The sequence below is a fragment of the Bombus impatiens genome, unplaced genomic scaffold, assembly GCF_000188095.3.
Source record: "Bombus impatiens unplaced genomic scaffold, BIMP_2.2 scf_1707, whole genome shotgun sequence".
Taxonomy (NCBI): Eukaryota; Metazoa; Arthropoda; class Insecta; order Hymenoptera; family Apidae; genus Bombus; species Bombus impatiens.
The window spans coordinates 403,371-431,161 of NT_178126.1; the positions used below are offsets into that span (position 1 = coordinate 403,371).

At 34.2% G+C, this 27,791-nt stretch overlaps 1 protein-coding gene and 1 long non-coding RNA gene across 2 annotated transcripts in view; both read left to right on the forward strand.

Moving 5' to 3' along the window:
• The window catches only part of LOC100744711, a 50,386-nt gene extending 23,069 nt beyond the window's left edge, over nucleotides 1–27,317 (forward strand). The window contains exon 2 of the mRNA XM_003494178.4: nucleotides 25,072–27,317. Coding sequence (XP_003494226.1) covers nucleotides 25,073–25,945 — 873 coding nt within the window. The 5' untranslated portion in view covers nucleotide 25,072 and the 3' untranslated portion in view covers nucleotides 25,946–27,317. The remainder of the gene's footprint in view (nucleotides 1–25,071) is intronic.
• Nucleotides 18,735–27,317, forward strand: LOC117152435. The gene is made up of 3 exons (XR_004462819.1): nucleotides 18,735–18,747; nucleotides 24,985–25,019; nucleotides 27,011–27,317. It is a non-coding gene; the product is annotated as an uncharacterized LOC117152435 (long non-coding RNA).
• Nucleotides 27,318–27,791: the final 474 nt, after the last annotated feature.

Below are 27,791 nucleotides of genomic sequence, written 5' to 3' on the forward strand. Positions count from 1 at the left end.
GAATATGATATAACAATTTACAAATCATAAATGATTTTTTCAACCTAAGATTCAAGGTGCCATATATCATGTCGTCGATTAATACCTTAATTTACAATATTATAAAGTACAAATATTTTTATCTTCGATGCAAAATCAAATTCAGTATCCTTTAACTTTCTAACGTTAGAAAAACACTGACGAATTACGCATAATATCTCTCAATGGCCCGATAAATTTTCTAATCGGTTACGTACATATATATCTAGTGGTGATGAGAGAGCATATTTAATTCTGAAACGTGCGACAATCGACCATTGTCGTGACGCAATTCGGATACGGATAAGTGGAAAGCAATAGGAGCCTATATCTGATTTTTCGGTTGAATAAAGTTCGTCACTCACTCCTCGATGTTGTTATGGACACATGGAAATCTCTACTATCATCTAAACTAGGACAATGGAAATATTTTACACGAGAAATTTTTGAAAATAACAATAACAGTTTAATAATACCGTGATAACTCCGACTTTCCACATTTCCAATCTGCATTGTTTCCATTGTTTCCGGTTTTCCACTTGTTCACGAGTATAAAGCGTGTATAGTTTCCGCTTAACTATCCAATACACGTTTCAAAACGTTCAACATTTCGCCCTCTCCCCCTTTTTTTTAAAGAAAGGGAAACGATCTTTAGCTTTATCTGTCGTTTTTCTTTCTTTTTGCTTGAACGTTATTTTTTAATCTTTGTTCTTAACATTTCGTATTTTGGAATTCTTTGTCAGTATTATTGTCATTCTTGAATATACAGGCTGGTAGGTAACTGGTGGTACAAGCGGAAAGGGGGTGATTCTACGCGAAAAAAGAAGTCGAAAATATAGAATAAAAATTTTTCGTTTGAGGCTTTGTTTTCGAGAAAATCGACTTTGAAATTTCGCTCGGTACGTGTGCGCTTTATCACGTCTCGTTATAACGGATCTCACTGCAGATCGTTGTCTCAATGGAAAAATTTAAGAAATTAAAAAAAAAAAAATTTTTTATTCTATATTTTCGACTTCCTTTTTCGCGCAGAATCATCCCCTTTCCGCTTGTACCACCAGTTACCAACCACCCTGTACAGTACAATTGTATTGTACGTGAATGAGGGAACGTAGAACGTAGAATGAAAACACACACAAATATGTATCCCCTTGCTAGTATTATGTGAACGTCGGATGATGGCCTAGGCCTCTGTTGCTACAAAAGAGTGATATGCGAGTGTGGAATCTCGTTCCCTAGGCCTCTGACGACTAGCCCACGTGGCGAGCATAGTTATGTAAATATTCAAGTAAAGTTCTTTCTAATACTTCTCCAAATTCTCTCCATACTTTAACAGTCATATATTTTTAGAACATAGACTGCCAGTCATATTGACGATGAGACTTGCTAACATTTGTTACAAATTCAATGCTTTTCACTGCGTTTACCTTCTAGTTGTTTTATTATAAATCTGTTATTTCACTCGCATCATATGTACTTTATAATGGAAAATACTAAAAAAAAGAAATTTTCCAATATGTGTATCGAGTAAGTGTTCTAATATTTACAGAGCAGCGAACAAAAGAAGGTTTAAACATGATACAAAAAGTATCAATTTTATAAAACGGATTTGTATTTGACACGAGCTGTCCGGTAGTCTACATATTGTTCCAAAAACAGATTGGGATCTGTTAAACGTTTAGGTGCTTTTTAATGACGATTTTTAATTGCTTTTATCTCTATTTAATGAGATATAGGAACTACAATGACAATAATAATTTCTGAACCATAAATGGTCTTATTTGTTCGATTTATTCGGTTAAAAGGAAAGGAATTAGTATACAGAAGTTATTGAAGCTTCCTTGGTAAGGAGTTGATCAAATGATAAAGCTTTTAGAGGAAGCTCCAATAACTTTGCTTTTTATTAAGAGCTTTTAGAGCTTCTTATATAGAGCATTTATATTCGATGAAGAAATTAACAAATGTTATATTTTCTCCACGGTGAATTTTTCCTCGTCAATTCATGTCAAACGAATTATCGATAATTCGATAAACTAAGGATTTAATATTTTCTTCCCTTTTATCTGCAAGACTGTAATTTGTGTCGATACTATCCACGTTCGAGCCGTTATTCGCACATATCTCGTTGAATTTTAAAGTTTGATACGTAGTACCAGGGGATAGAATTCTCCGACAGGATTTTTCAATCGAGCGAATCACGCTTCAGCATCATTTCTCACTTTCTTCTCCAGCTAGAAGAATATATTTCTCTTTTACCTCAGATTCACGATATATTACATAGCTACGTGTATACATGTATATGCGAAAGATCGAATTTTGATTGCGTCGAATACACGTACTTTTATTACAAGATAAATAAAAAATGCGCGTACAGAATTATCTTATTTTGCAAAATAATATTTTTCTTATTGTATTTTCGAAGAGTTCGATTAATCAATTCAAAACTGTTCTTTAATTTGATATTTTTATTCAATCGTAAAAATAAATAACTTTAATAATTTATTTGACAGTTCGAATCCGGATTAAAGCATGAATTCTATGTATAATTTTAAACTAAATATAAATCTACATTTTCTAACAGAAAACGTTTCTCTATTTGTTAATTAATCTTTTATTTGTCGATATCGTTTATATAGAAAACTGTAAATAATTAAAATCTTGAATATTAGACAATGGAGTTTGAATTTAATAAGATGCAGTGAACTTCGTATAAAGAATATAAATTTCTCAAGGGATTATTAAAGCCGCTGAAATAAATCCTTACTTTATTAAATATCATTTTAGCACGGAGTCCGATAAACAAATGTTCCGTCTGAAAGTTTCGTTATTTAGTTAATTGAATTTTTAGGTTTTCGTATGAACGCAAGCCAATTGGTACAGGTGACCACCTTGCGCGTCGCCTACAATAGAAAACAGCACCATAGACTTTCAACACTTAACATGACAATTTTATATTTATTATTTATTTATTAAATTAGGATTAGGACGAACTTCTGTTTGATTTACACTTATGGTCTACTTTACTAACCATCAAGTTTAATGTCCGTCGTATTTAACGTGATTTTTATTACATTAGGCAACGATAAATCAAAAGAATCTTTTGATGTTATAAAATATTCTATAGGATCGTCTAATTCTAGTTCTCTGAGAAGGCTACTTGTAGCTCTAAACGAATTATTTCTATTTTACCCATTTTCGAGCCTATACACGCTATCTTGTGTTTAAGTCTTCTTCTATTCCTTCTACAATTTTTTCTATTAAAATCAGAGCAAGACTTCTGACAGTACCGTACAGCATCGCACAACAATGTGTCGTCTGTCTATCTGTCGTGGTTACGATAGCTCAATTGTACTTTGCGAACACGGATAGCTAAGCACTTACATGAATAGCTACTTGCCAATCGACTAAAATATTAGACGTGTCTAAACGAGCGTATTCAGACAGGTCGACAAGGTTCGTTAAGCGGCGAGTTGGTCGACTCGATCAACTTTAGTCGAGCTGTAAGAAGCTTTAGAATCGCTCAGTGTAATTACTGACGCGAATACCATTAACGATAATCTCTAATTATGGAATTTATGGATTATTATTATACTGTAGTTGAAGATATGGAATCTAATGTTGACACGTACGAAGCAGCTAATACAAGTAAATAAGAACACTGGTTTACAGAGCTAAATATTCCCAATCACCGATTCGCACATGCCAGCTAACAAAATTAAAGTTCAATTTGAGTGCTTTCCAGTGAAATAATTAAATTTTAATTCAATGAAGCATTTCAATTAAATGTTATTTTCACGAATCACGTATTGATGGATTTTAATATTTTCAACAAAATATTACAGCCTTCAAATTTTACTAATTAAGTGTCAAAAAATGTTTAAGGCACTTTTAATTTGAATACCGCTACTTTGAATATCAGAGATAATAAAGCGTTTGTTTTTTTCATGCTGAATATTTACAAAATATAATATTATCATGTGTAGTATGTAATACAATACTTTCCCTGAATTATATACTTGTAATTCCGTGTTTCTACAAGCTGATCCAGGTTCACGCTAGAGCTGAATGATAATAACTGTTCCATGTTGTATGTTGAAATAAAAAATTCCAGATTTACGTGTGTCAAATACTAACTAGGTTTGCATAGATTAAGTAGTAGCAATCATTCAAGTGAATTGGGTTAGCTAGCCTTATGCGAATTAAAAATATTATAGCGATCAGAATTATAGTGATCTTTATTTATTATATAGATTTATTTACTGTGATTGAAATAGAGGACTATGATTCTAATTAATAGTAATTTAATAATAATAATAAATAAAATAAATAATAGTAAATAAATTAAATAATAGCTATTTATTAATGTAGTAATGTGATACATCTAAAACAAGTAAATTTGTACAACTACTCAACTTACAACTCACAACTAATGAGTAACAACTAACTCGCAACTACTCGCAACTTACTCGTAATTGACTATCCTCTTCATCAAAATGTCCTTTTATACCATAGTTTTCGATATTATCACCACCTACATGTGTTTTACAGCTATTAATGACTCAAGATGGTCATCGATCAAATAAATTATAGAAATAGAATTTCCTCACACGAAATATTTTTATATCTTTATATATTGTTGTAAGAAGGAATACCTTTTAAGAATATCTTTTAAAGGAGAAGATTTTTTTCTTAGAAAAAGAGAAGACCTCATAAGAAATAGCTTTAAAAAAAAGAAGAAAAAGAAAGGAAACAAACGATGTACGTGCTAGGCTTCTAGCGAAACTCTCTTTCCAAATAATTGTTTGTTTTCATAGTTCGCGTTTCTTTGCCTGGCAAAATGAACATAGAAATGGATTAAAAACGAATAACCTTATTACCTTTCGCCGGGGGCCAATAAATCGATACAATGCCGCATTTCTTACACAAGATGCAGAAATAACTCGGAATTAACTGAAGAAAGAAGGAGGAAGAGTAATAAACGAGGGTTGAAAAAGCAGTAATACTTTAAGTCCTATGAAAGAGAGTTGAGTAAGCAAATAAGACGTCTGTTATTAAGAAACATTAATGATTACGCCTACAGAGACGATGAAACGCGAAGAAAAGTGGAGAACTACAGATAATAAAAGTGTCAAAAGACTGGGAGCAAATCCTGCAATTAGCGTTTAATAAATTGGCCTATCATCGTGCCTTTCATAAACAACAAATTGGTTATATCTATCAAAGTACTATTAATTTAAAAAATAGGTTCGAGTTACTTAAAGCGTGTTCGTTAAACACGGAAACATGAAAAGCGTGAAACACGTTTATTCGTTTAACGTTCTATTCTTAACTCAGTTTAGCTCGACAGATGTTATTAATTCGTATCTTCATTGATATACAATTTTATTAATTACCATTTTTATCGATATAAAACAAGCGATTCCAAGAGTTCGGTTTTAAGTATCTAGATGTAAATTACGCGTTTTCTTTGTTTTTATTACAAATTACTAATTTTTACACTATATTTTATCATTACAGCGAACATTATTAATATTTTATAGATGTCATTAAATCCATGATGTATTAGCACCTTATACAACGATACATAATTTATACTTATTTTAATATTGCAACGGTATAATTTATGAAACAATATAAGGTACAGTTTTCTCTACAAACATAGCTAAAAACAATTGAGAAGTGAATAAAAATGTATTATAGAGTAACGTATTAAGATCGATACTCATCGTTAATACGTATTAACGTCAGAACTTATGAACCATCAATTTATTTATTCTATAAAAGGACAAAAGAGTGTGCCTGTATGGCAGTATGAGAAATGCAGAACTAAAGTAAATTATTACTCTTTCAGTAATTTCACGATAGTTTTCCTTGTATCTATCAGGGATTTCTTATTCCTTTGAGTAAATTTCAGTATCTTTACTATTTGCGTATCCGATATTTAGAGTTTCATTTACGAATACCAGCAAGTTTAACATTCCGTTCCATGTGTCAGAAGCAACAAATTCTCCAACCTGGAAGGCGCTCGAACTCTACGAGCATTAAACGATCAATCGAGTCAGTGAACCAAATATACCGAATGCAACTTACACGTTTGGAACTTTGGTTTTGGAATTGCTGTATCAATGATTCACTATGTGGACCGTGATATCAAACTCAATCGTTATCTCAAAACATCGACAGTTATCTTGTAGTTTCGTTGAGAGCACAGATAAAATATAGAATGCAGATAGAACGTTATTCATTTGTAATGTTTAGCGTATTCTTATAATGAATATTCGGATTTATTATTTTATCATTGTAAACAAATTTTATTAGAAACAGATCTTCGACAACGATTGACCACAGTTGATGTTAGAACTTCGATCAATGATATCCTTTTACTTTTGTTTAATTATTTTTATCGATAATATCAATTTTCGTTGCGAAATTATTTGTTCATTTACTTGTTCATTTTTAATCGGTTACTCAATTATATTCACAACGTCGACATTTCAAGACATGATAAATGAACGATTATGAAAGCATTGTATCAATGTTAAATAACATTCAATTGTTATAATAAGCAATGAAATTTTATTAGCCAGAGTTGATGTCATTGATTGTTGTTAAATATCATTTTTAAGATCGTTCATAGTATAATGAATAAAAGATAAAGGATAATCAATCAAATAAAAAGGAAACAAAAGAGGGAAAGAGCTATTGCCGTATCCAGCAATCTTCAATTGGCATATAAAATTCAGGAAAGCTTAATGTTTCTCTGTAATAAAAATTTGATCAGAAATTTTATTGTCAATAACTCACTCTTCCATTGAAAGAAGTTCTTTTTATCATCACCAAGGTTTCATCTCCTCTCTCTGCTGACGAAATCCATTTGCCATTTTATGTAACTTCGTCTGCTTTTAACATCGATACTTTGGCGTACCTCTATAAATTGCCATAGGAGCTGACATTTGACACAAATAGAAAAAAAGGAGAGAAGTAAAATAATGCTGAACGATCCGTCTAAAGTTTCCCTCTCAGAAATCCCCAAAATTTATTTTCAAATGCTTTTGCATTTTTTAGAAACATTTACAGAAATAAAAGTAATTATGTACATTGTGATTCAAATATACACAATATATTTACACATTATTTATACATTATATAAACGATCAAGCAAAGTCTCATTTTTTAAATGTTCGCTAATAGGAGCAAAAATATATATATTTAATTCCATAACTTATTAAAAGGACAGTTTTGGTATTTATTATTTGGAATTTTATAATTCGTATCTTAACTACAAAATTTTTAAAAATCTCTGAAAATACATGCATAATCGAAATCCCACCATAGAGTTTCTTCAAACAAAAATCCCAACTCTGTATCTTGAGTATGGAAGTTGTATCTCTTTCATCTGATAATTATCCAAGCAGTTTCATTAAAACCATCATATTTTTCCATACAGTTTATCTACCAGGTTTTCTTTTACCCGCTACTGGAAATTAAAGTTTAACGCACTGTAGGTATATTCATAGTTTTCATCTTAGTAAAACTCCTTTCTCATATATTCTAAAAATTTCTTTTTTTCAAAATACCTGCATAATCGTTACGTTCTTGCCTGCTGCCACTATATTTCTAATTTATACCATAGTAAGAAATTTTTTCCTTCTGAAAATGTATATACATAATCGAGAAGCGATCCAAATTTTACCATAGAATTTCTCCACGCGTAAAATCTACCAATCCCTGTGCTATCATGAAAATTACATATTTTCCATCTGGTGACTATCCAAGGAATATCGACCACCATTGAACACCAGCCAAGTTAAGAGCTCCACGTGCTGTCAACATTCGTAATTCCGAGTAGAGTGGTTTCTATCCGCATTGGCTGTCGTTTAACGGTTAACGCATAGAAAGGAAGAAAAACGGGCAGAAATGAACGGAGAAGAGGAAAAAAAAAAGAAAAATAGAAAGAGATGAGATGAAATTATATTTTATGAACGATCGGTTGCGGCCGATGATTCGTCGAAACACCCCCGGGAGCCGATGTTTCGCATGAGAATTAAGGTCATTGCAGGGGGACTCGACCGTTAATTTCATCTTCTTCTCTGGCAAGCGACGAAGCGTCGCGGCGCCTAGCATCCCACACAAGCTCACGCACTGATGCACGTGCACATGTGTGACCCGGTTGCGCGTGCTGCACTATCCCGAGCCATGTACTTTGCGTTTGCGTTCCGCAAAAGGGGATGGAGGATGGTTTATTGATCGCTCGAGGAAGAAACGATTCTGCGTCTCGCGTCTCGCGATCATCGCGAAACCCATCGGTTGCTATCCGTCCACCTTGTTCGAACCAGTCTTTCTTTTCGTACTTTTCTACGTGTAGCGAGTCATCGTAGCCTTCCCGTTGCTAGTCGAATGACGTTACAAAGATTATGAACGACCAGATGAAAACGAGGATTTAACGGAAGATCTCTCGTTTAAGATTCCTCCCTCAGAAAGGGCTATAGCAACCTGACAGTTTTAAAAAATTGAACTGTTCTCTTTCAGTCTCTGTATCCTAGTTATTCTCCACGGATCTATACATTGTATTTCGATAGAAATAAGCCGTTAAAAATATAGATGGTTTCTAAATATTTACTCGTCAATTATCTTCGTATCATTATTCATCCGATATATATTGAAAAAAGGGAGATATCTGAAGAGATACAAACGTGAAGAAGAAGCGAGCCAGGATTAAAAATATTAGGTGTCAACAGATACAAATGGTTTGTTCAACCTTCAAACTCCCGTTTCCTTTCCGTTCCTACGATCATAAAAAGTCTTGAAAAATCCCACGTTATATCTTTGATAACTGATTCTAGTTTAGAAATCAAACAGAATTTTTTATCCAATCTGCTCAAACGATCGCTATCTATCGATATACTATCGGAACAGGTTTCAGATACAACAGATATAACTTCGTTATTTCGTCGAATGTTTCTTTGAAAAGATTGGGAAAAGAAAGCGATAAAACTACAATGAAAGATCTGAACTTTTCGTGTGATGCTTACCTACGAAAACTTAAAACTTGAAATTAATCAAATTTATATTCCCAAACTTTATCTATTTTTCAAATGTCTCAGGGTAATTCGTCTCTTTAGGAAATCACGTTCCCCGTATTTTCCGGAGGATGGAAGAGAAATAGATCTAATTAAGAAGAGATTTTATTACACCGAGGACATAACTACGTTGTTAGACATTATCCCTGTAACACTCGGAAGAAAAGGCAATATTTCGGTAGTTTCGTATCCGATATCGTAGATTTCATTCGAATTAATTGAGACGAATTGAGTTGCTCAAGGGAGAAGTAAATGTTCAGCGAGTTAAATGTAGGTTAGTTCTAGATTAGTGCTGACTGGACGGAGTTTGGAAGACGAGAACTCGAATTTGCGGAGAAGTTACTTGTTGCGACTCGTGTTGCGACTGATGTATGTACGTCTATTCGCATTTTCTGTTCTCGCTGTTATGCTGAATGTTCCGTTATGAGGAATTTCTGCTTATCTGATCTGTTGTTAGGAACTATCTGGTATGTATTAAAGTTTCACAATAATTCGAATAGCCTTAACATTGTCGGGACGTATGTTTTCTTTCAACGATGAACGCAATAATACAATAGTACAGATTATAACATACTGAAGTTTGAAGTATGTGTTAATTATAATTGTTTAAACGAGATACGTAATTCTATTTATAATGAGATCTTATGCATCAATAGATCTTAGTTAGAAAAATTATAACGATTCAGTCATTTTCATAAAATTATCTTGGGTCATATTATATCTCTCGTATCATTATTACTCACATAAGAGTTAGAGTAATTGTTAGAACATTTTTCCAAAATCTCTTAATTTGTTTCTTGAAACACCGTTGCTATATTTTTCATTCAAGAAACAGTATATATATAAAAACAATATTTTTTTTTAATTTCATAAGTGTTTGGGACGAACCTGAAAATGTACGTAAGAGTTGCAAGGTATTTATAATATTTAGTGCAATCATCTTTAGCACAAATTGTGTACATATTTCAGATAGCTATTCGTGCTGCATACTAATTTTTTACTCGGTATAACTACTATATAAATCTTCAGATTGGTTTCAAATTTTACCATCAGGGTAGTCATATTGTATAGTCATATAGCACGCATAAAATTATGTTTTCTATGTTCAGTGTTCAAATATATTCGTAACTAGATACTTAAGATCGCTTGTTAGTTCAAGAGATATTTATGTTTGCCGAGGTATATGTTACACCATAACGTTAAAATAATTTTATTTTCAACTTCTAGACCACAAATATATACTTTTCTCATTTCCTTATATCGTGTCGTTATAACAGCGGAAATACGTATAATTTCAAGGAATTAAAATTATTTACTCAATTATCAATTTACGAGACAATTGTTTGTATCTTTTTCTGCAAGATTTAATACATCGTTTCACAACAAATGTAAAACTTCCTGCGAGAAAAAAGGGGATATTGCTATTGTGAAGGCATCTTAAGGATGAACGAGATCGTCAACATCGTCAAACGTCCTTTCACATTCGAAGACTTTCAATTCAACTCTGGTACACAAGTACGCGTACAAACATCTTAAATCGTACTTGGGAAAATGTACAATTTCTCCGCGTTACTTGTTAGGACTCTTAAACGATAATTGGATCGACATGAAAACTCCAATTTTTCAACAATCGCGAATAGGAGAAGCACGCTCGAGACAAGCAAGATGAAACGCAGTTTCGAGACAATTTATGCGCGGTGCTGATCTACATGCTTTAATAATCGGAAACTGTTGAATATTTTATTCGACTAAAGAGATAAAGTGCCTCGAACGGGGACGCGCATCGAACAAATCGTATTTTTCGATCGTTAAATTACGTAGGACCGAGTATTTTTAAATTTATTCAATTGGAAACTGTGAAAAATTTATATGGCCACGGATCGTTGTAAAAGTTGCTTTTAAACAGGACTTTTCATCGATCGCTACGAAAAAGTGGCTGGAAAACGATGCTTAGTCTGCAATTAGTGCAATTAGAAAATAAATTGAGTTGGTACTTTAAATCACAACGTTTTCGATCCGATTACTATCGCGTCTTTGTAAAATAGTATAGTGTTTTTATTTTATATTTTTATTTACGACGATAGAACAGAAAACTATAATTATTTAACTAAAACTATTTCTTAATAAATTAATGTATTGCAACTAGAACGAGTATATCGATACAATTAATCAACTGGTAACGACTAACGACAACTCACAACTCATGTTAACCGACGACAACAACCACCTTTTTCGCCAAAGCGTTCCTTTTAACGGTTTCTGTACTTCAGAAATATGATTACGTTCGCTTTCCGATGCACTTGCTTTTCCGAAAAGGCCACTTTCACCACAACACTTTCATGTTTTACCTGTACTGTAGTTCATACTCCTTACAAGTGCATCGAGTTTCACACGATTGTTTCACGATACTACGATAGAAAATTGGAAAAAAGGCGCCAAGGGTATAGCTATTAAATAAAACTAAAAAATAAAGAAAGAGAAGTATGACTGGAAAATTTGTATAACGAGGAATTACTTTTACTCAGTTCATAAAAGAAATAACTTGTTAAGTAATTAAAAGTAAATTTTACGATCGGTTCGAGGAAGAGAATATCGAAGAGATTCATCTAATTCTATAAGAAGATAGCTAAAAAAATGTATATGGCTACAATCCAAGGCGAAAGTAAATTGAACAGGATTTGTCATAGACCAAGAAAAAGTGTCTGCCTTTTTCTTTTATTTATAATTGTTGCCTTTGAAAGATAGTAAATTTAAACAATAACAATAACGAAAGTGTGTGTAGTTAATAATTAAGAAAACAAAAGAAAAAATGAGAATAAAACGTCTTTATAGCAAGGGCAATGATCTTCTTGTCAATTTATAAAAGACGCCTAAGAGATTAGAAGGAAACTTTATAATCACTTCGCAAAAGAGAACGTCAAAGATTCGACGCGATAATCCATGCAGATTTACAACTCGGTTACAACTTTATTCCACCAGTTAAGCACATGATTTTAATAATTTGAAATTACCGGTTAGACATGAATCTTAATAACTTATTTCCATAACGTTTATAGTTCTTGGAGGAACAATATCAAAGTAGTTAGAAGTACCTCGTTTTTCCATTAAGTTACAGGTTAGTCAAAGTCGAAAGATCGATAATGCTATTGAACAGCCTGTACAAAGTGTTTAAATATGACGTTATCAGTATTAGTACAATATGTCCAATGTTACAGATATAATGTATCTTTAAGATATTGTTTGATTGAAAAAGCAGAAATCATATTAACAACAATTTGCTTATATCTCGCTCAATCTTGTATTTTTCTAACGTTGGAAAAGTAATTAGATCGAAAGAGATCAAAAGAAGAAAACACATTAATCGTATTAATAGGTAGCGATGTAACGTTGTCTTTTATACTTCACAGTCGAGCCGAGCACTTCTAATAAACGGATTATATACAAATATCGAGTATGATGGCTTATTTGATGTTTTAATCGAACGGCGAGTCGATAAAAGAGCAGAGTATCGCAAAATGCAAATAACGCAATAATTAAACATTGAGAGACACACTCGAAACTTTTGGTCTGAATTTCTGTGTAATTACTCTGCACGGTCCTTGTTTGTATCATTTCTGTGTATCGAAAATATAACTTGTGTATTTCAACGAAAATTTGAAATATATTCCGAATTTTACGTGGAGGATTTTAATTAAAGTACATATTTGTTAGTGTAATTATGGTTTCTTTCTATATTCTGCAGGACTAAAAAAGTGAAAAGTATAATGGAACTTTAATGTTATTTAAATAATGTTATTATTTATATTATATAATTCAAATATAATTCATGCATCGAATTTGTAATCAGTCTTAATATTTTGGAAATTTGTATTTTATAGAGAGTATGAAAAATGTCGTTCGGTATTAACAAATTAATTTCACAGGGAACATTGTACCGGTGATTTAAAGAAATTATTCCATTCTTTATCAACTGTATGTACTCAGCCTCTTCCGAAATTTTCTCTTATTTGTGTAACACTATACATAAACATTCAAGTAGCACGGCGCGTGAGAGATTATGGCTCTACATATTTGTTTATAATAATGCAATACATATATATTGCATATATATATATATATATATATATATATATATATATATATATATATATATATATATATATATATATATATATATATATATATATATATATATATATATATATATATATATATATATATATATATATATATATATATATATATATATATATATATATATATATATATATATATATATATATATATATATATATATATATATATATATATATATATATATATATATATATATATATATATATATATATATATATATATATATATATATATATATATATATATATATATATATATATATATATATATATATATATATATATATATATATATATATATATATATATATATATATATATATATATATATATATATATATGCAATACATATATATTGCATATATATATATATATATATATATATATATATAATATAAATTACTATGAATTTTACACATATGAAGATTACAGGAGAAAGCATTTTAATGTCATTTTATCGCTAAACAATAGTATTTTGATGACACAGTTGGCAATCGCCTACAAAACATTTATCAGTTCCACGAAAAGCGTGACGACTCTATTATTGCAATCGTATGAGATTCGATCAGACAAATAAAATACCATGAAATCCGCATTCAACTCGCGCGTGAACTTGACTGTCCTGGGGATCGCTCACCGCGATACCGATCGGCTCGATTCGATCAAAGAGAAAGGGTTATCGTTGTTTACGACGGGTAACAGAGGCACGAAGATAAAAATCTTATCCGCGAGCCTCGTGCGGGGTGAGTCTCTTCGGGCTTTCCCTATTGGAGCTCGACCTACATTTTGGTTACAGCGCTGGTAAATATAAACCTGGCCGCAAGCCGGAGTATGCTTCCTCGCTCGCGATTCGCGATAAAGAAAGTTTTCAGCAAAACAATCGGCCGAAACGCCGGGTGTATTCGAAGAACCGGAAGCGATGTATACGCTACTGCGTTTTCGCCAGAAACACGGCTCGACAATGCGCCATTGTCGAATTTCTGTCACCGGAAATTGAATCTAGTTCGTTCGAACCTGGGAAATTAAACATTCCCAAGGGAAAGCCGAAAACTTTGAATCATGCATGGAATTTTCAGCGCACGCTACCGTCGAGTTAATTTTCACATGAGAATCTTTGGCAAGATTGGCTGGCGCATCTTTTGTTAGTTGCTTTGGAAATAGAGAACTCTCGATGGAAGTTTGTTAGGAAACACGAGAACGAAATATAGCATGAGAGTTTGTTTTCATCTATCGCTACTCGTTGGAGAACGTTTGGATGCTATTTTTTCAGTAGATTGATTATTGGAGCCGATTTAATGGAGTATTTTTAGTTTATTGATTCTTCCATGGTATTAAATAAAAGTGACTGGTGTTTACGCGTAGAAGACTGGAGAGGAAATTCGTGTTAATAAATGGAACGGAAGTATACTTTGTTTGTTAAGCAACTATAAAAAGAGCTTCTCTTCTCTTGAATTCATGTTATATTACGTAACATCCTTTTTATCAGTTATGCGTTATTCATCTTCATTTTTAAAACGTAATATTAGGATTTTTTATACGTATATTATTTTTAATGTTCAATCTTTAATATTAAGTGTTCGACCGTTCGCGGAGAGACGCGTTCTCGGTAGATCGCGTCAACGAGAGTCGTAAATTCTCGTTACGATTAGATAATCGACGCCGCGAATTGGTCGATTCCCTATTTCGATTATGATAATAAAGGTGGTTGACTGATTATAATACTTACTTAACAGTACAGACGTATTCTCAGAGACGTGTAAATAGTAATTTACAACTGATTACTAATCAATGAACAAAAAACAGTCAAGACATTGATCAACGGATGAAAAACCAGTCAAGATATGTTGACTGATCTAAGGATGACAAGTTCAGTGACGATGATGTCATAAAGGAAAACTATTGCTGGGGGGGCAATCACCGGTCGCTAGCGGATGAAAATGACCTTTGAACGACCTTTCCATATTTATCTGATTGAACAATAACCATAAGGACCGTCTCGACTCAAAGATCTTTTATAACAGTTATGGACCTTAACAGTAAAATAAAAATGCTTAGTTTTATGACAGTTCCTTAGGATTATTGCGGTCTGACTAATTATATTTACACGGCTAGTGACCGTCTTAACCGTGGGATGGATTCTGGTTTATGTAAAGACTCACCGGACGGTCGCGACGGTTAATTACAAATAATTGTCGTACTAGTACGCTCTTTTCTTATCACTGTTGTCTATCTCGAACGAAACAAACGATACAATTTCTCTGAATTAAGCGAGCTTCCTCGCATGGATCGACGCGAACAAAGTATTACAATAAAATTCTCGTTCTTTATTAACGTCTTAGTCTCGCATTTTGTTATCATCGAGAAGAGATAAAACAATCTTTTTCAAAAAATGGAAAGTCACGAAGTTTCGTTAGGATTCGAGAGGATAAATATATCCAGATTAGAAAGGAGCTTAGATTCTGAATAGAATTAATGAGATTATACGAATCAATATTGGGATAAAATATGAATATGCAATTTTCGTCGCTGATCCGTTAACAACCACATCGAAAAAAGTAGGTTGAATAATTTCAAGAAAGAAGAGGAGAACCAATTTGTCGATCCCGTTCACGATCTAACTTGTAAATCACGAAACAGAGAGGTTATATTTAAAGGAAGAAATAAATTACTTTAGAATAGTAAACCATCTGATATTCGTTCGGCATAACGTCGAATATAAAGGTGGATCGTGTTCGAGAATTGTATCACGCCAACACGCGATGTTTTAAGCCTTGATTTTCGGTTGAATCTATGAACGTTCTCTGAGAACAGTATCATGGTTTGCATTAACAGAAATATCCATGTGAATTCTCGTAAATAGGGAAACGAACTTAGGTTCTTCCTAAGGTAACACGCTGCATATCTTCTGCTGCGATTTTAATTTTATCAAACTTGAAATTCTTTTCGAGATGTTCAAAATATTGGTTTTAATTAACTTGTTCAAATATAGATAATACGTGTAAAGACAACAGATAAAGGATATATCTACGTCTCTGTTGATTTTGGATTTGAATGTCATCTTGTGACCAAGAAAGAATATATTAACATAAAATAGCTAAAGGTGGAAGAATCAGGATCAATTAATTGTCGAATTTTTGTAGGAGAGATTTTTGTAAAAGATTTAACTGTTAAGAGAAGCGGTAGTTTAACGTCTTTCGACCTTTTAGTGCTCTGATCAATAATAATATTTTTAAAGTTATAAAGGGACTGGAAAAATATATGTTTTAGCCTGAAATAAAATGAAAGGACGATTTTGATAACGTAGAATTAATTAACGACGTACTGAACTTTAAAACTGATCTCATAAAAAAATAGAATGTTCCGTTGTAGTCTTCATGCGTAATTTCGCGTAATAGAAAAATACACAATGTGTACACGATGAAAACAGCGCTCAATTCAAAGTCTTAGCTCATTTACAAATGGCCAGCCAAACATACAATGGAAACCTAACATTTCTTTTTTTTTTTTTAGTAATTTGTACTTTTGTACAATTTGTACAATTTGTCTAGCTGGACATTTGGTAAATTTTTCTAACTTAATTGCTAAATAATATTTCTTCCGTGAGATCAGTGGGTTGGTTTCTTTTTAGTCCTCTTTCTACGAGAGTTTTGCTCGCTTCAGGGACAAGATGTATTGCTGTTCTTTTCTTGTATATTTCTATGTACCAGCCCATTTCTTCTTTCATCGTTGGTATTAAGTCTTTACGTATATCCTATTTTAAAAAGTGAAAAATATGCTGTCTTAATAATTCCAAAAAATCTTTCAAACGATGCATTGACAAATAGTATACTTGGATAGGTAGTTTTATGGATAACTAAAAGCAAAGCGAACAGGTTTTACGTGATATTTTCCGGGGCAGATTTAGAAATGTTTAATGTATCGAAAGTGACGAGAGGCATAAACTCGTCATTTTACGTTATAAAAATAAAGACATTGAATTTTATAAAAACTACACTCTCAACGTCGTTGCTCGATAACAAAAGGAAGAAGAATAACGGGAGAAAAATCACTCGCACGAGAAAAGATTATTTTGGTGCCGTTAGCAACTATTTTACAAGAGCACAGGAAGTATAAAGAGATTTCTAGAAAGATATGTCGCGGCGACGCGCAATTTACAAGAATCTTCTCTTACGTACGCCCCGGGAATACCAAGAGTAGAAGAGCTTTGTCGAAGGTCCATTAAAGGAGCCACAACAGCATCGTCATGGGGCTTCCAGCGAAGAAACGAGGGCACGAAGAAACGAGGATTACACTGCTGCGTCGGTGACACTTACAGTGTCTCGCGGAAGTATTTGAACACTTACAGAAATCTCTTATGAATATTGTATGTTGTGCTTCACGAAGATGAACACTTTGGAAACATCTTATAAATATGCATATGTATGATAACTGACGAAAGTATCTGAACAGTCAGAGAAACTCTCTATGAACATTTTGAAATTTTATCGTCTCTGTAACGGAGCACGACTGTCTTGATTATTGTTCAACCATTCGCGGAGAGACGCATTCGGCGTAGATCGCGTCAACGAGAGTCGTAATTTTCATTACGATTTGACCGATTTCGGCGAATTGGCCGATCTCCTATTTCGATTAGGATCATAGAGGTGGTTGAACTGATTATAACACTAAAGTAATGGGTCACAATATACACTTTCCTCCAACAACTTTGTAGATATAGACAGGTACCCACGTGTAGACGTAGTCTTAGCGACGTGTAAGTTGTAAGTTAAACTGATGACTAATTAACGAACGGAAAAGCAGTCAAGACTGTTCTACGGATAATAAACGAGTGAAGCTCGGTGACGATGTTCTGGCAGAGAACAATCGGATTTATTGATGGCAATTTTGCCTAGATTGTTTTTAATTGGATAAGAAAAAGGTTCGTAGGTCGGACCGCCCTCGAGAGAAGATTGCTAGCGAGAGACACTGTATGTGCGAAAAGTCAAATTTCCTGTACCTTTCCGAAGTGGACGATAAATCTCTAGAGAATACTTTAACTAGAAAGATACTTGTTTGGTCTGAATCACCTTAACTATGAAAATGCCAAGATTCATGATGGATCCTTAAGATTACTTGAGGGTACGCGATAAAGGTGTGTAGACATCTGACAGTTATCTTACCCGCGATATGGAGCCTGGTTTGGGTAGAGAGTCACCGGATGTAACAGTTATATTGGCAACATTTAAAATGAATTTGAAAATATTGTACGTAAAAGTTACACGATATGTACTGAAAGATGTATATCTAGTAAAAAGTTGATAGCAACATGGATAGCCATCGTAATAAATGTTGAAGACAACGTGAACTTTTGTTCCACTGGATATCGAGGCTTGTTAATGTAATGGACAACTGACACGCTAAATATTTTACACTAATTATCCTGTAGCTCCTATGTACATTCTCAAATCTGATGCAAACTGTAGCAATATAATCCTGATAATCGGGTCTGGTTACATGTGTTAATGAAATTTCACAAAGTTTCGTACAACGCACGTAACATGTTCATAAAAACTTTTTGTAATAACTGTCCGAGTTTTTTCGCGAGTCACTGTGAGACCGAAATGAAAGAGATGGGTTGTTTCCTACTGCGTTAGCCAGATTTTACGCTATTTTTTAGAGCTTTCTAAAAAGGAACTCTGCCACCCAATATTTGCTGCAAAATTTGCATGGAAGTTGGAATTCGTGAAATGGACAAATATTCGACGCGTTCGTAGAAAGAAAGAATTCGTTGGAAATTGGAAGCATTCGGGAAAATTACAAGTATTCACGATACGTCGCCATTGAATTCAGGCATGTATATATGCTCCTGAATGGATTAAAAACACATTGAAGCAGTAGGTCAAAATACACGGCTGTCGATGAAACTGCTAGATTACGAGTATGTTTCTTTAAAAACGAAAAGTGATTCTCGTTTACGAGCGAGTCGCGATAAAGTTTGAAGGAAAGGAATAAAAAGAATATAGGGCGTAGTATATCTTCGGATAACATCATACCGTGGTCTTTTTATTGGACTTTGAAAATATGTAATTGTATAACTTGAATTGTATTTTCAAATTATCGTTACTTGATCTTCGTTCCATTTTGTGTAAAGTGTAAAGTGATTATTACACTGCGAATATTCGTGCATATTAGTGCAAAAATATACAAAATGTCTATGATATAGTACTTTTTATGACATCCAGTCTTTTGTATTTACTGAAATATTGATTCGCATAAATATCCGCGGGCTAATCATTATAAGATATTATATGACAGTATAGAGCATCTAAAAGAACTTTAACTAATATTGTGTATAGGGAAACGAATGAACAGTTGTGTAAATCAGCTCACTGCTAGTTTCATAAAATAATATCTCGCATTTATTATTTAAAAAAAATTCATTATATTTTTCATGCAAACGTATCATAGCAAAGAATATTGTTATCTAATTATAAAACTAAATGGATGATACTTTTAAAATTCGGAACACGTAACTAAATTCGAGTTCTGAAAATCCTGACTTGCATAACAATGATTTCTATTATATAGTATATTATATTAGTAAAAATTCCTTCAGATATCGTTCTTAGAACGTAAAATGAGAAATCTACCTGGCAGAATACCTTCGCACATTATTGTAGAGTTATGAAAATTTTCCGATGTAGTTCTGTTATATTGGATCGTCGAAATAACAAGTTTCTTTAGAAAACATAACGCGAATACAGTAACAAAAGGAAATGTAAGATTCAATTCCATTTCTCTTCTAATAAATAAGAATATAAGGAATTGATAAGGAATAAGGAATTGAAATTCCTATGGGGAAATGCATTTTTACTCTGACGAAAGGAAAAATATCAAATTTTTAACTTACAATCAAGATTATTACATATATAGAGCGAAATTCTCAACGAATGTTGAATAATTATTGCATATAATTATTATTTACTATACTATATAATCTCTAGAGTTTTTATTACGCAATTTTTCTACCATAGTTGTAATTTATAACGAAACGAAGTTTATGCGAATTATCAAGAATGGAACCTTTTACGATTAAAGTAGTATGCTTCGTTTAACTTAAAAAAGAAAAACTATAAAAAGATATAAAGGAATTAATACATTAAAAAAAGTTAATGTTCATATAAATTACATACGTATATACGAAATATTTATACGTATATATATCAACATTCTGGAAGATTGTAAAGTTGTTAGGAGAGTTTCATCTTATTTATAGCATCTATGGGAATATCGTTCTTCTACCTTGTACCTCCAATGATTATATAGAGCGTGAGTCACGCAACGCATTACGAGTAAATATCTTCGTAACTACTTCGGAAATTGTAACAAATGTTGTCACTGACTACTGGATATTGCTTCCTACAAGTTATGTAATTCCTCTATATCGTTCTTCTATAACGTAAGAGTTTTCAAAGGAAACATCCAAGATAAAATTATTTATAAATTCGTATATGTATAAATTCCGCAAATAAATTTTTATAATTTCTAAATTGTCGAAACAATTCTCAAAATAATAGGATTCCCCAAATAAATTTTTATGATTTCTAAATTTTCGAAACAATTCTCAAAATAATAGAATATTATTCTATAATTAAAAACTGAGTGAAAAGAAAAAAAAAATGAACGTGCTTATATTCAGTGTATGATAGAAACTATATTTTTACGTAACTTCGAATAAGAATTTTTTACGTTAATGAAGATTTTACGTATTTTCAGAGAAGATTTTTAATATTTTCGTTTAAATTTTAGAGAGTTCAGAGTATTCCTTCAGACATCCTTGTCTTTGCGTGGGAATTTTTACTCGTTTCAATAAATTCTCTGTGTAAGAAAAACGTATTATAAAATTACGATTTTTACAAGCAGCAAAACTGTAAATAGCGTCATTGTAAATCTCAAAAAACACAGACAGAATCTTAAATTACTTGTTCAAATACGTATGTTTGTGTTTTATAAATTAGAATCAAATAATACATTAAATCGAAAATAAAATACGTGACATACGTACGGACATATTTTTTTTACTAAAGGAACGGTTCAACTGTAAAGATTTCTGAAACAACAAGAGATAGAAACATAAAAGTTTGCTTTTACTGTTGCCACGTTTGCTATACGTCCGCTATACCTATTTTATTACACTTGCAACACGTCCAAAATTGTAAAGACTATGACATTGAGAAGTTACTACGAAAGTTTTAACACACCAAAGTTCTTTCTATCTACAACGATACAATGAAGTCGCACGGAAAGGTTCGCAAACAGTGACAGTGAAACGAAGGTTATTTCGAAATATGAAACATCACATTTTTATTACGCCTATCACAGTAAAGTCTTATATTTGCGCTGCAAACACACGATGCACTTTTATGCCGATAAACTAAAATATGCTCATTTTAAAGAATACTCAATTTTTGTACGAGAATTTGAATATTCTTATAACTATCGTAAATTTTAAAAGCCAACAGATCGTGACAAATGAAGCATAAAGTTAAATACTCAACGATGTGACACCTTGGCACTTACATACGTACATAAAGACTCACGTCACATTTTATTCGTCTTCTAGCTCCTAAATTTCCTTAACGACTGGCATTTACATTTCGAATCAATTCTGGATGATATTTCATATTCTTATCACGTAGCATATAATGTAATGTTTTCTCTCAGAAAAGTAGAATGTTACTTGTACAAAGATGCGAGAGCAAGTGAATAAAATGAAAACGTTAATACAGAAAATATTTAATCTGCTTTTTCTTAAATCTCATTTTTATACTTGAGACGCTGTTGATCTTTTGAAAAATTAATTTGCCAAATGCAATTTATTCTGTACTGACAGAGAGACGTATATTACTGGAAAAGTCGAGAACAAACACGATGTTCGCGTTATTTTCATTCCACAGAGTAGTTTTACATTTTATACCTGGAAATTTTATTATACGCACATTATTTGTATTATGTCTTTACTTTATCGGATTCTAATAAATTTTCGTCGCATTAATTAAATTACGCAGTTTTACTTTGATTAAAAAGGAAAGATACGGGTGAAACGCGATTTCGTTTTTCGAACTGAACTTTTTCATACTACTTCACCGGAGAAATTACCCGCGGAAACTGTCCTACCCAGCTTTTTTTTAAATGTGCCGTTTTTGACCGTAAAAGCAAGCATAATAATGATATTACGACGGAAAGGAACGTCAGAAACGTTTTTAACCTTCCTTCAACTTAATTTCCCCTAAAGTAATATTCAATATATCAAATTATTCTACACGCAAACACACATTCATCCTCGTTTCACGTAATTTCTTTACCGCGATTTCGCGGAGGGAATAATTTTTTACGAGATTCTTTGAAATATAATTTATGACTTGTATTTTAATCGAGATCGTAAAAGAATATTTAATTTAGAAAGTTTAGTACAGGTTTTTCTACTGAAATCAACGCGAAGTTATATTTATATTATTATTATAAAGAATATTAATTTGGATATCAAATATACACGATATTAATGTTTATCTGTAAATGAAATAAATGAAAAAGTATTAATTTATGTTGCGAATTTAAAATGTTTGGGATATAAAACATTTGATGAAATAAAAAGGAATTATTTTTTTATCGTGGAATAATATATCAACCTTCTTGAAATAATATATTAGTCGTGCATGATGATTCTTAACACACCACGTGTTTATAACATCACTTTTACTCGATCCTTTAAGAAATTTCTATTGATTTATTCATGAAACACCGAATCTACTTTGCTTCAATACTTTTTATTCTACTCTGGTGCACTTTGGTAACTTCTTTACTCGATTAAAAGCGTCGTAATTTATATAAATAATATAACAGTATGTTGAAACATCTACGCTTTTGCTTAATGAGAGAAGAGAAACTTGCCAAGAAAACTTGATTTACGCTCACACGTGTAACATTATTTTGTCGTAATTCACGTAGCAAATACGTCGATTCGAAGTTAGTCCGTGGTGACTTTTCTCGATTTGTATTTGTCAGCCGGACATTAGTCTGTAAATTGGTCAGCTTCCGGAACACATATCGAACCGGAAGTCGAGTACACGTCAACGGGAGAGAATCGTACGCCAGAGCCAAACTAATTAGAAATTCTAACTAGACGACATCGGTAAATTGGAGCGGCAACTTTCGCACCACTTTATTTACGCAAAATATGCGAAACGAATAACATGTTTCCAATGAATATTCGTTGTAATATAAAACATGGAACGCGTATTAATTAAAATGTTTAACAACGATTGTGATTGGATTTCGTGCAAACTATCCATTGTAATGCTTATACGTAGGCACGAGCAACAGAAGAAAAAAGGAAATGAGGTGTAACAGAATAATTAAAAGTTCCGCACAATGGAGCCTCTGACTTACACTTTCTGGTTTTGCGAGTTTTAACAAAGAGAAAAAAATCTTCCGCGTACGAGCTGAAAACGCCGAAGTAATCTTTTATCTTTGCTTGCACTAAAAAGAAGGACTGTAGCAGCTTCAAATTAAGAAGATATTCATCTCATCTCCTTTTTTCCATGTCGCCGACCATCACGCCGTTGAGGAATCGAGCAGAGACGTGCAAGAAGAGATTTTCACAGGTTCAACGACAGCGGCAGGAACATTTTGGTAATTCATTTATTGCGAAAAAACGTAGCGAATTTAACGCGGCGATTCTATCGCAGTGCATCCTGTGAACCCTGTGAGCGAACCTTGTACAGCCTTTAGAATTGCGAACGTATCTAAGCGATCGATAAAACCCGAAAACGCGTAAAAGTCCACGGAGACGAGCATCGTCGTCGCCAAACTAGAAGCACGATAAATTCCCTCGAGTACGAGCAACGTATACGCTTCGAGACACAGGAATCGACATCGTTTCCTGCCTTCAATAGATCGTCGACTGTATTACTGCCTCGTTATACGATTATTAAACGTCTGAAAGATCCTTTGCTTTTGTAAAAACAGCATTACACCCGGGCGTGCGAGTCCAGTGCATGTGATCGAACGCATAGAAAGAACGTACACGTAGAGAAACTAGAAATTAGCGAGCAACCAACGATTCTTAGCGCTTCAAGTTCTAACGAACCCCATCTTCAAGATCGCACTGTACAAATTAGCGATGCTCGTCTCGGCGTATCGGCAGATTTGCCTAATTAACAATTCAATTAGAAATTCGATCTTTCGAAGAAAATCGAGTGGAAATTCGAATAGAAGAAAAGAACGAGCAAAAGACACGGTAACACTCGTAGTCAAAGAAATAGAGAGAAAGAGAGAGAGAGAGAGAGAGAGAGAGAGAGAGAGAGAGAGAGAGAGAGAGAGAGAGAGAGAGAGAGAGAGAGAGAGAGAGAGAGAGAGAGAGAGAGAGAGAGAGAGAGAGAGAGAGAGAGAGAGAGAGAGAGAGAGAGAGAGAGAGAGAGAGAGAGAGAGAGAGAGAGAGAGAGAGAGAGAGAGAGAGAGAGAGAGAGAGAGAGAGAGAGAGAGAGAGAGAGAGAGAGAGAGAGAGAGAGAGAGAGAGAGAGAGAGAGAGAGAGAGAGAGAGAGAGAGAGAGAGAGAGAGAGAGAGAGAGAGAGAGAGAGAGAGAGAGAGAGAGAGAGAGAGAGAGAGAGAGAGAGAGAGAGAGAGAGAGAGAGAGAGAGAGAGAGAGAGAGAGAGAGAGAGAGAGAGAGAGAGAGAGAGAGAGAGAGAGAGAGAGAGAGAGAGAGAGAGAGAGAGAGAGAGAGAGAGAGAGAGAGAGAGAGAGAGAGAGTGAGAGTTGTAGAGGATTGACTGAGCAAGGGTTGTCTTTCCGGTGTTGCAGGATGCACGCGGTTGGATTGCACTCGGCGCTGGCCATCAAGCGTCAGAGAAAACGCCGGGACGAGCAGCGTCGTGCCCGCGAGCGTCGTTATAGCGCGCAATCGGGCGAGAGCGGCCTGACGTCGCCCAGGGCTTCGACCGGTTCCTTGGATCAACAACCGAGACACCATAAAACCGGACATCCGAATCGTTCTGCCGGCCAGGGTATGTTGGATTCGAAGGTGGTCACGTCGGTGGGAATGCTTCACATCGGCGTGGTCTTCCTGGTGTTCGGTGCTTTTCTTCTGATGAGTGGCCTGTTGCCGGGAGATCTCGCTCAATGGGGAACCAAAGCATCTGGAGGCTGGTGGAACGAGCTGGTAGCCATAGGTCTGTTCGCTATCATCGTCGGCATGTTCCTCATCATTTTGAACAGGGTGATCGCGAAGAAAGAAGAAAACGACCTGGAAGAGTACGTGCAAAGGCAATTAACCAGGTCCAAGTCGGGACACAGACTGGAGAGAGACGCGGAAACTGGAGGATTGACCACCAGGCAAGCCAGAAGAGCGAGGCAACTGCAACAACAGGCAGCTACCGCTGCAGCTATAGAAACGGAGAACGAGAAAGAGTCTACTTCTCCACCGAGAAGTCCTCCGCCTGCTTATTCGCCGCCACCGACGCTCAACGGAGATCACCAGACTGCTCAGTCCGCCCTATACCTCGAACAGATCACCGAAGAGGAGATTATCAGTGACCGCGTAGAAACGTCGACCACTAACAGCCTGAGTCCCGGTTCACCGAGCGAGACCAGGGAATTATTGCAGAATCCTCGCCATTCGAAGCAAAACGGCAACCCTCAACAGGTTCATCGGCCGCTTTACGTGTCCAGGATTTAAATTACGAGGGAAAGTTCGGAGCTTGCCTTTCTGGCTTGAAGTTTGTACGATCGCGAGGATCTCATATATATCGGGAACAAACTTGAGTAGGCGGTTTCTGCGACGGCGACGATGATGACAATGGGGCGACGTTTTTACAATGTGGTATCACGAAATGGGTAACATCTTGGAAGCCGTAGTTTATCGATGGAATTTGTAAATGGTTTTGAAATTCGAGGAAAGGGAAGAAAGGATATTTAGAAACGAGAAATTGAATCGTCCAGTTAAGAGATTTTCTTTGGAATTAATCATCGATTACGATGAACTAAGATACACGAGCCAATATCGATAGTCTGTTTTTCGAAGTTATCGAGATTTCGTCTATTTCTTGTAGCAGCCGTTTAAATTTAAATATCTCACTACTGTCTTACAGCTGATTCGATTCTTCCCGTAAGTTATCAGTAACAAGGGATTTTTCTTCCAAAACAAGGATCTCGTCGTTAAACGTTCGCAAAACCTGACCAATGGGACCAAGGTTTCGTGCGTGACATAAATTTTCTTTGAACCATCTAAACAAAACGCAACACTATCATTCATCAAATACGATAAGAGATTATCAAAATACGATTCGTCAACGAAAACATTCCCGAAACAAAATTCATTGTTCGACACGTCGAGCGTTTAACAATTCCATTAATCGAACTCTACGGTTCAACCTTGCGGATACTGAATGAGGGCAATCGACCGTAAAACAAGCAACTAATCGAAAGCATCTCAATCGAACTACTAGTCGACGAAAGTGTAATCTACATAGTCGAAAATGCAATTTCCCGTGCGCTAATTTCGATTCGAACACAGCCGCCTCTATCTCCTTGAAAGTTTCGTATTCTCGAGGAATCGAGTTTCACAGAGCGTATTCACCGAGCATTCCACTTGGCGCCGAACGCGATTCTGCCCCGAGCAATTTCCCGTCAGGAAGTCCAGCGGGAACCGATACCGGCTCGTGTCTACAGGGGCAACGTGTTTCTTTGTGTATACGCTTCGGTTGTTACAAGGAAAGGGAAATTTAACAAGATACAGAGAGAGGGAGAGAGATACAGAGAGAGAGGGAAGAAGAAATCCTTCCTAGCGAACACTCGGTAGGAAATCAATTTCCTCAACGAATTACAGCGGTGGTGAGATCGTTATTCGTGACATTGTCGCTGCTTGTAGAAAGTGATCGAGATCTCGATAGTTTCAGCTCAGACTGTGAGCTGAGAAAGTTAAGTTTCCCCTGTCACGGTGCGAAAGGTGCAATGACACGTGTACAGTTTTTGAATAGTTTCCTTATAGTTGTTCAGACCTGCTGCGTTCTTTGCATCATTTTAGATTCGAATTTAGATTGAGTAAAAAAGAAAAAAAGAAATGATTACTGGTACGCACGATGTCTCGTTTTAACTTAACGTTGAACATCTTCGTGAAATATCGCAAATCTTTTTTATGTGATCAATGAAAACAAGAAATATAGGAATTGGGGAATCGCAGCAGGGTTAAGAATGAAAGTTTTTATGACACGTTAAGGTTAATCGTGTGGTTAATCGTTAATCTCTGGAGGGATACTGACACATATTTGTGTATTTAGCTTTCTTCTTTATCAAAGTATCGATCCAAAAGACAGTTCAAGTACAAAAGGTAAGGACAAAGAATAAGGAATGTCACAAAAGAACTTTATTACGAAAATTAAGTTTGAATATCTTGGTATACTTGTCGAAACAAACTTCAACTATATTCGTAATAAAATTCGTAGTATCGTGAAAAAGTAATTATTTTATATCAAGTTAAATACTACAGAATACTGGGACAAAGTAAGAAATGTCCAATTCTGTTA